Raw genomic sequence first — 10,681 nt, 5'->3', positions numbered from 1 at the left:
GAGATGCTCTGACGCAAAATGCTTCAAACACATCCATCTCATTAGTAGTGGTAAGATAAGATACATTTCTGTATGTCAGACTAATTCACAATTGACTGCCCCACATTAACAGTATGAGATGGTGAGTTGTGAAGACAATCAGAAATGCTGCTATAATGTTTTTCAATTGACTGCCATAGCCCCAAATTTAAAAAAAAGTAAACATGGACTGTTAATTACATGGGTGGGGTCTCGAGAATTTTCAGATACTAAAATTGGGTCGTGGGCCTAAAAAGTTTGGGAACCCTTGCTCTACAGTATGTAGTGTTTGACATTCATTTTTACGTTTAGGATGCAATTTAGGCAGCAACCGTGGGTCTCACAGGCTTAATAGTACATTGCGTGTACATGTTTTTGACATACTCTCTTATTTTTCAGTACACATTTCAAACATAATATAGAGACGACTTGATTCCTCACATCAGCTTCCACAAGGACGAAGAACATACTACTAATGAATTGGTAGCGTAATGGGAGGTCTTGTTCCTTGCCTAGATAATTATATCATGACAATACACACTTTTACATGATGTACTACAGCGTTTCCCAAACTCGGTTCTGGGACCCCAAGGGGTGCACATTTTGGGTTTTGCCCTAACACTACACAGCTGATTAATCAAAGCTTGAAGATTAGTTGATTATTTGAATCAAAATGTGCACCCCTTGGGGTCCTGAGGACTGAGTTTGGGAAACCCTGATGTACCATGTAGAATACTCCCAGAAGCTAACACAATCCCTTGGTGGAAAATCAATGTGTATGTGGTTGGTCAAAGCCCCTTATTTGCTAAGCAGACTGCCTCTCTCTGTCCCTAGTGGTGGAACCAATGAAATCCTCTCATCAGAATGTGATGTTCAAACAAAGGCTAGCTCTGCTCCTCTCTGTTCCTCTCTCCAGCTCCTCTCCTCTACGATGCAATGAGATGGAGCAGGGCTCTATCCTTTTGGAGGCCCTAAGCAAGATTTTGTTGGGGGGGGGGGGCACCTCGTAGTAAATAATTTTTGTGGCCCCCCCTCTTGATGGAGGAGGAAAACATTTATTTTTTAAAGTTAATTTCCTGTTATTCTACACATTTTGCCATCGGGCGTAGAGAAAAGTTGCAGTTTTCAAGCAATTTTTCTACATTTCTGCACATTTTGCCATGGTGCAGAGATACATTCTTACAGCTTTAAAGCATATTTCCTGCGAATCTACACATTTTGTAATGACTTATGCCATGTTAATATGATATCTGAGTGAAAATTACTAACAAAACCAATGGGGGCCTCCCGGAGGTCTGGGCCCCTGGGCACATGCCCTGAATACCTGGTAGGTATTCAGCCATAATTAGTACAAGTTTAGATAATGTAGCTGACTGGACTAACTACCAATCTAACAATTGTTAGCTTACATGGATAATTTAGTGACTGTCAGTGACTGACATAAACAAGAGAAAAACTGCTGATACACAACCAAATTTAAAAATTGCAGGTGGTGTATTCTACTTTTCTTATTCTCAATAGTAAGTTGAGACCCCCGACTGAGTTCCCCCTGCCTCAAAGAAAGGGCTTATGCCTGGAACCGACCCTGAGATAGAGAGATGACATTAAAAATACATTGGAACAATGTGTGCTCTGTTGTGTGGAAGAGTGCCTCTCAGACTAATAAACAGAGTACACCCTTATGTTTCCCTAATGCTGGGCTTGCAGCTTCCTGAGGTTCTTCACCAAGAGGAAAGAAATGGGCTCATAAAATTTTTATGAAAACAAACACAAGGCAACGGCCAATACTAACTTCTAGAAGTTCTTCAAAATACTTATTTCTGACTTAACGTGATGTTATGAAGAAAAAAATAGAATCAGAATATTCAAGAATGCAACCGGTCCGCCATTTGTACACACATATACAGTATGAAATACATTACATGCAAATGCAAAGTGTGTTTTGTTTGTGAGAGTGAGTGAGTGCGTGCGTGCGTGTGGGTCGTGTGGGTGGGTGTGTTTGTTGCCATTCTCAATTGACCTTTTAGATTGGAATCATATAGCACCACCTACCGAGAACCTTGGTCATGAACTCCACCCAAGGTGCCATATCCAACACCACCACTAGAGGAAGTATAAGTATACACTCTCCTTGGTTGAATGACAAGTTCACAAACATTGAAATGTCACACATCCTCTGCCTCGAGAGTTGTTTAACGTTACATTGATGGTCAACGTGTCAAAAGAGCATGGCATCACAATAAATCACAATAATGGTTAAACCCTTATTTTAAATTTCTTGTATTTCTTATTTTAATTTTTTTGCTTCAGTTTATTTTAGTAAATACGTTCTTCACACTTTTTTCTTAAAACTGCGTTGTTGGTTAAGGGCTTCACTGTTAGGGCTACACCTGTTGTAGTCGGTGCATGTGACAAATACAATTGGATTTATTTAGTACAAATATAGAGCATTGTTTCAATAGCTAAAGAACTACTCACAAGTAATATAGCACCAACCTGACATTTCCAAACAGATCCTCGAACATCTCTGCCAATCTGCTGTTCATTAAACTGATTGCTTGACTGCGCTGAGGGTTTGCCTCTGCTGCCTTGTTTTGATTAGAGGGAAGCTCATAAATAGAGTGCTGCCTATAAATGATTTCCTCATTACATCAAAGTCACACGGAAATTGTAAGCAGCTCTTACAATTGCCACAAAGGCAGCTACCTTTATGGGATTAGTCCCCTGATGATTGATATATAACAAGGCAGGAAGGAGGACCATAAAACATGACCAATCTGGCTCTCCAAACCAATGGTGTTTCCCACAATTGGAAGTGCTGTGGAAGCCGGATACAGTTGACTAAAACCAATAACATTAAGGTCAATTAGTCCCGAGAATGCTGCTGGGGAAGTAATAGGCCTACTACTGCCATCTAAAACCTGGTGAGTTTAAATTGCAGTCTTCCAACAACTTTTGTCATTGAAATAACCCAAACTGCATTGTTTGATGAGACAGGTACAGCTTTACTTATCGTTCCACAGATTATTGCTGAAGTTAGTGCTTTAGTGCTTTCAGAACATGAAGGGCGGAGGTGAGAGGAGAGAGTTGGTATAGTGTACATGCTATGGTTTGGGACTCTGTAGTTCTCCATTTCAACTGACATTAAACACAATATGTCATATGAAATGAATTCAATAATATTACTTACTGGGAGCAGAACCTCGCAAATATCATCAAACATTGTTTTAAAACGGCATTCACTGACATGGTTTACAAAAGTGTTCTAATAACTGGAATTATCTGAATAGCTGACTTTTTTGTGCTTACATGAGGGTTGTCAAATATTGACATTAACATTAGAAACCATGCAACCATACCACACCATGCAACCACATGACAAAATGTAGGTCGTGTTCAATTTCAAAGATGTCGATACGTAAACGACATATTCTTACTTAACATGATATCTCAAAAAGCAAACATGTTTTAAAAGCCTTTTTAATTTTGGTCCATGCAAATGAGATACATTGCTGATATTAAAAACATTTATAAAACTACATACTGTAGCTCCTTGCAATGGAACCTTCAGATTAAAGTATAAAAGGTATAAATAACATTTTGGTCAGAAACTTCTGCCACATTTGAGCTACATGTTATAAATACGAAACATGAATCACACAAATAAATTCATTTCCTGCATAAACATTTTCGAGTACAAGTATAATAAATAAGTAGACACAAATTAAACTAAGACTACACATGTCTTATGAAACAGAAGTGCTGAATATAATTTGTTGCTAAAGTCAAATCTAATGTAAAAAATAACCATTTGGAATGTGTCAAAATATCAACAATTTTGAATGAGTTGACTTTGAGTTGAGATTGTGAAAAAACTAAGACAACCCTTCAGTATGGAATGAAAGTGGTCTAAAATCCAACCTATCTGTCTGTTTTCAAGGAGAGGTCAAACAAGGCAGACGTGAAGTCAGACGTAAGCTGAATCTTCTATGTTAGATACTGACAAGTGTAATGACAGTAATATAACAACATTTGATCAATACCACAGAGACAATTGAATAAAGGGAACATTTGCATTGGAATATATGACATAAAGTAAAACAGAACCACTAGTTGACTTAGCCTGGATAGCCAAATTGTTATCCATCCACAGAAGAAAAATAAGAAACCAGCAAAACAATTCATTGAGGTCTTTAAGGCTCTTTGGTGAGTGAGGCACTGTATTTTCAGGTGTGTTTATGAAAGAAAATCATCTCCATTTCAGTGTTGTTTTTGTAGCAAGGAGAAAAAGATAGCATTATAAAGAGTGATGTCCAAGTGTCCAACACTAATATCAACAGAACAAGGTTATATTCCTCTCTATTTTCATGTTAGGTGATACATGCTGTATCCCAGCGGCGTAGCGTACAGTCCCATAGGTGAGAGGGGCAGCATTGGTCGGTGGTAGGGGTAGGACTGTCCATACAGGGAGACAGCTGTGTGAAGTTGGGCACCCAGGGGCATGGGTAACGTAAAGCCCGGGTGCAGCACAGGTTTGGCAGCCATTTTGAGCTTCTCCAGCTCGGCTTCCTGTAGTCTCTTGGCCTTGGCCCGGCGGTTCTGGAACCAAATCTTGACCTGAGTCTCAGTCAGGGTCAGAGAGCTGGAGAACTCGGCCCGCTCTGCGATGGACAGGTACTGCTTCTGACGAAACTTACGCTCCAGAGCCAGGAGCTGGGAGGTGGTGAAAGGAGTACGAGGCTTTCTATTGTTCTTGTGCTTTCTCAGCGGACAGGTAGGACTCACCTGCCCTGGAGAGAGAGAGACAGAGAGACAGAGAGACAGACAGACAGACAGACAGACAGACAGACAGACAGACAGACAGACAGACAGACAGACAGACAGACAGACAGACAGACAGACAGACAGACAGACAGACAGACAGACAGGATCAGAGTCAATACTGATTTAATGTAACAAATGGATACTTAAGTGAGAAAGTAAATGTACTTAATATCCTGGTAGCCCTAATAATCTGATAGAAAATCTGTAGTATCATTCTGATACGTAAACTAACAATGTTAGAGAGAAAGCTGTTTGAGTGGGCCCAAAGTTATTTGGTTGGAGGCTGATAGCGATTTTAAACTCTGAAACGTAGGCTTACTAGTTTACCCAAGCACTGTACAAGTGAATGACCATGCATGAAATGAACTTCTTCTTTGCATAAAATAGACTGATTTTGAGCAGAGATTTCATATCTGACGCGGTCAACTGTTTAGACTGTTTAGACTTTAAAATGGAAATGGTCAAACATTGGAATGGGAACACATATCAATGGAGGAGATTAGTGTTATTTGTTGGAATGATTTCAAGTACTTTCAATCGCACTCCACACTGCCCTTTCCCACTTGACAAAAGGAACACCTATGTGAGAATGCAGTTCATTGACTACAGCTCAGCGTTCAATACCATAGTGCCCACAAAGCTCATCACTAAGCGAAGGACCCTGGGACTAAACACCTCCCTCTGCAACTGGATCCTGGACTTACTGACGGGCCGGGCCCAGGTGGTAAGGGTAGGCAACAACACATCTGCCACGCTGATGCTCAACACAGGGGCCCCTCAGGAGTGCGTGCTTAGTCCCCTCCTGTACTTCCTGTTCACCCACGACTGCGTGGCCAAGCATGACTCCAACACCATCATTAAGTTTGCTGACGACACAACAGTGGTACGGCTGTACTGGAGCGGGTCGAGAGTTCTTTGGGGTCCACATCACCAACAAACTATCATGGTCCAAATACACCAAGACAGTCATGAACAGGGCACGACAACACCTTTTCCCCCTTCAGGAGACTGAAAAGATTTGGCATGGGTCCTCAGATCCTCAAAAAGTTCTATCTACTGCACCATCAAGTGTATCCTGACCGGTTACATCACTGCCTGGTATGGCAACTGCTCTGCATCTGACCGTAAGGCACTAGAGGATAGTGCGTATGGCCCAGTACATCACTGGGGCCGAGCTTCCTGCCATCCAGGACCTATATACTAGGCGGTGTCAGAGGAAGGCCCAAAAAATGTCAAAGACTCCAGTCAAGTCATAGACTGTTCTCTCTGCGCCAAGTCATAGACTCTCTGGCCCAAGTCATAGACTTCATAGAGTCCTCCTTAACAGCTTCGACCCCCAAGCCATAAGCAAATGACCACACGGACAATTTACATTGACCCCCCTTTGTTTTACACTGATGCTACTCACTGTTTATTATCTATGCATAGTCACTTTACCCCTACCTACATGTACAAATTACCTCAACTAACCTGTTCCCCCCCACATTGACTCGGTACCCCGTATATAACTTTGCTATTGTTATTTTATTGTGTTACTTTTAATAGAATTCTTGTTTTATTTTATTTAGTAAATATTTTCTTAACTCTATTTCTTGAACCACATTGTTGGTTAAGAGCTTGTAAGTAAGCATTTCACTGTGGTGACAAACACAATTTGATTTGAATTACACACAAACCACATAAACAAAAATGTATGTGGATATATTAATAAAACGCACAAATCAATGTAAGGGTTTGAAGACCTGCCTGACATGCCAATAAAGATACATAGAAATACATCTTATTATCCCAAATAAAGAGTACAAATTGAAAGATTATGTGTCATGATAGACCCACAGTAAGCCATTTATTAACTCATTTATTAACTCAACTAATGTTGTAAAGACCCAGGCCTGTTTTTCCTAATACTTCTTTTTCACATATTGTTTCATAAATGGAACGTCAAGACTTAAATGATCGTACTTTTTTTTCTACACAAGCATTCAGATATAGCCTAATTAATTAGGCATGTACATAACAGTTATTACTTGCAAAAATATTTTTAGTTGACACCCTGTCAAATAAATTGAATGTATAGCCATGCAATATTGTGAGACAGCACATACCAACCAATTCAAATGGGTCGATTTGATTTGTATTATACCATATGATATATATATATATATGATTTTTTTTATATCTCTAAATAACAAATAATTTATGATAAATAGTGAGGTAAGAAGTACACGTGTATACATATCCAAATGTGTTCCAATTACTTAAAAGAAGCAGATTTGTATATCTTAATTTAAATGAAATTCTTTCACGTGAGACTCCAAAAGTTACTCACGAGTTTGCGCTGAGAATCTTGGGCTCATAACCCAGGGAGCACAGTCATCCGGCTCGGAGGACTCCGACTTTACGGGCGATGGTGGAATAAAGTGCTTTCGGATTCCCTCGGGAGGGCTGTATGTCTCTCTGCACAGGTACGGAGAGTTCTGAGTCTTTGAAAATGTAACCACAGAGACATTGTCGGGTTTGCTTGTAAACTCACTGTGAGTCTTTCTACCCGACATTATAGCCTCTACACTGAAGGGATGATGGTGTGTAGTCACTTGAGTTTTGCGGTCATCCATCGTGCTCTCCCGCTCGGGTCGGCTGTCCTCCTCCGATGAACTGCTATCCCTCAAACTCACATGGGTAGACATTTCCCCCTATGTATGTCCCAAAGGCACTCGGCAAGACTGACTGACAGTCGTAGCTACAGGTGGCGTTCAGATATCAGGACCCAAGCTGTCAAGTGTGGGGGTGAGTAAAAGAATCACGTGACGCCAGTGGAACTTTCGGCCAATCGCAGCGCTGCCAAAATGTAGGCGATTGGTCATTGATTGCTCTCTCACACAAGAGTTCAAAATATATGTAGTATATCACATGCATTTACTGTGACGGATAACTTCAAACCTAACCTCAAGAGATGTAAACACAGGCCCCATGCAGATAATTATGGAAGAGATAAACACAAATTAACAATCTCCATTGGGATATGCCTTTTCCTGATTGCAAAACGTTGTTGGTGCCTCAATTCAGGATACACACATTTGGTGGGAAAATGATTTCTTGCAGCCCTAGTCTGTATCATGCTCTCTTAAAGCTGCAATATGTCACTTTTTGGGCGACCCCAACAAATCCACACAGACATTTTAGTTGTAGATCTGTCATTCTCATTGAAAGCAAGTCTAAGAAGCGGAAGTGATATGTTCTATGTATGATATTTCTATGTTTCTTGTTCTTAAGTTTCAAACAGCTGAAAATACAATATTTCTGGTTATGGAAAATATCATGTATTTCACAGTAGTTTAGATGGTACAATGACTCTCTACACTATGCTTGCTTGTTTTGTCACAAACTAAAATTAAGGGAACTATTAGAATGTTAGCATCCAGGAAATGGTGGAGCGATTTCTACACTGTGCATCTTTAAAACTAGAATCCTTAGTTGCTAAATCCATTTTTTTTTAACTTTTGAATCAATTATATATAACTATTGATATTTGAAGAATGTTGTACCCCATCAGAATCAGATCCCAAAATATAAGCTTATTTTACTGTTTGTAAACAATGTAAATGTAAAGAAAAAACACGTTATAGCCACATAACATGGTTATAACTATCATTTTGATATCATGGATGGTCAGTCCTTGCATCCATAGCTTTGCCTATTACGTGTGGTTTCATTTCTCCAGGCCTAGCCCTCAGCGTTTTTATTCAAACGCTTTTTTATTGTTTCAATTAAGCATTCTAGCTTTAAACAAAGTAGGCCTAGTTATTCTTCATCAAATATGCATGACCTTTGAAGAAGTGTGAATACCCTCACATACATTTTTTTGGGGGGTACAATTTTTAGAGAAGTCTTGAATTAATCTACTAGTAAAAACTGCTATTGGAAAGTGATTCTGAGACTCAGATTTGTCACTTTCAAATGTATTCCAAACAAAAACCAATGATTGCAGAGTTAAACCAACCATAGAACTCTATGCACAATGGCTACTTTTAGCAATGTCCAATAAACATTTGACAAAAACACATTTACTTGAAGAACAGTGCAGATGCAAAGTTTGTTAACAGAAGGACGGTTTGTGCTGTTTGTCCCATCATTTGTATCTGCACTGTTCTTCAAGTAGATGTGTTTTTGTGCAATTTTCTGTGGAAATTTTGGTCATAGAGTTGCATAGAGTTGCATAGAGTTTTGCATAGAGTTGTATGGTTTGTTTAACTTTGCAATCATAGGTTTTTGTGAAACATCTGAGTCTCAGCATTACTCTGTCACCATGGAATTGCCTTATTTCATTTTGACTTCAATTTTATCACTGTTTCATTATTCAAGCACATTTTTGAGACTGCCAAAATACTTATTCATACCATAGGCAGATTTTGTGTTGTTTTAGTTTTTTTACATCAGACTTTCTGATTTCTACAAAATGTTTCTGTAAAAATCATTGATCCCTACAGTAGGCTGTACCTATGAAAATACAGTAGACTACAGAATTTGCTCAGTGCAAAAAAAAATCTCAGTCACTTTGGTTATGTTTTCAAGATTCACAGCCCTGATTCCAATAGCCAACTAAGTTAGTGTGATGAAACAACAACTTTAATCAAATTCCTGACAATAATGAACTATGATCAAATGTGTTGCTCTTATTATGTAACATGACATTTCCACACAAAAACCTTTGCAAATTGTTTCCGCGGGAAATAAACAGCCACTATTTGAGAATCACAAGGTCTATCCCAAACTCAACTGCCCAGTTTGACTGGTAAGAGCAGTCATGCATGCGCTGGGGGCCTACAGGGCTGGGACTGAGCGAGGGCGCCGTTCCCATGAGGCTGTGCGTTATTAAACAGGGTGATTTCACAGATAATCTGAGGTTTGCGAAGGCGCCAGTAAGCGGGCAGATGAAAGCCTCGCTCCTCAGGGGAGAAACTGTTGCAGTTTTGCGGCTCCACTCAGGAGCCACCTCCCCACTTGCTCTGGTCACGCCCCCACCCTCAGGCACCTTGTCGATCACAGTCCCGGGCCCTGCTACACACAGCCTGTCATAGGATTAAGTGGTAGTGAGACATGTAAACTACACGTAGCCTATAGTCAGCTCAATGCAATAATGCTGTGGAAACTGATATGCGAGTAATGAAAAAGAGTGACTGAAGCCGTGTACAAACCGAACATAGACCAAGGTGATTTTCAGCAGGAGGAATCCCCTTGAGTGTCGGTAGCCTACGGTCCTCAGAAAAATCATTCCTTTTAACATAATCTCTTTGGGTTTGATTTTTTTTTAAAAGGGGGGGAAACAATCTCCCTGAAAAGCGGAGGAGGAAAAACACCAGAAAACAGCTTCTGGTTTTGTTGGTATGTTTGGACACACCTCGAGCATTGTAATTACAGTCTGCACTTTGAATGTGTGAAATGAAGGACTGTGTAATAAACTGGGTCTCTTGCACTCACAGCCATTGGGCCCACTTTATGGACACTCTGACCCAAAAGCACACTAAGTGCATACTGATACTTTAAAGGATTCTCATTAGATAAACTCATGTGTAATGTTGGAAGATTGGTATAGTTTTTAACGTGTGAAACAGTGGAGGCTGCTCAGGGTAGGACTGCTCATAGTAATGTCTGGAATGTGTTTGATACCATTCCATTAACTCCATTCCAGCCATTATTATGACCCGTTCTCCCCTCAGCAGCCTCCACTGATGTGCAAATAGGAACGTACCATATTATTAGGAGGTTCATCTCTCTTGGTAGGTTTGTTGCTGTGCCAAATACTTAAATACTTCACTTTACTGTCGCTATCGTTGCATAG

General features: G+C 40.0%; 1 protein-coding gene across 1 annotated transcript; it reads right to left on the bottom strand.

Annotated features, from left to right (window-relative positions):
- Positions 1–3,482: 3,482 nt before the first annotated feature.
- Positions 3,483–7,622, bottom strand: LOC115104620 (homeobox protein MSX-2-like). Its single transcript, XM_029625978.2, has 2 exons — positions 7,172–7,622; positions 3,483–4,808 (listed from the first exon to the last, which is right to left on the bottom strand). The coding sequence occupies exons 1-2, from the start codon at positions 7,527–7,529 to the stop codon at positions 4,384–4,386; spliced, it is 783 nt and encodes a 260-aa protein (XP_029481838.1). The 5' UTR covers positions 7,530–7,622; the 3' UTR covers positions 3,483–4,383.
- Positions 7,623–10,681: the final 3,059 nt, after the last annotated feature.

Source organism: Oncorhynchus nerka, linkage group LG22, assembly GCF_034236695.1.
Source record: "Oncorhynchus nerka isolate Pitt River linkage group LG22, Oner_Uvic_2.0, whole genome shotgun sequence".
NCBI classification, from domain to species: domain Eukaryota; kingdom Metazoa; phylum Chordata; class Actinopteri; order Salmoniformes; family Salmonidae; genus Oncorhynchus; species Oncorhynchus nerka.
Note: the sequence above shows the minus strand (reverse complement) of the source record. Positions and strands in the feature narration are given on the sequence as shown.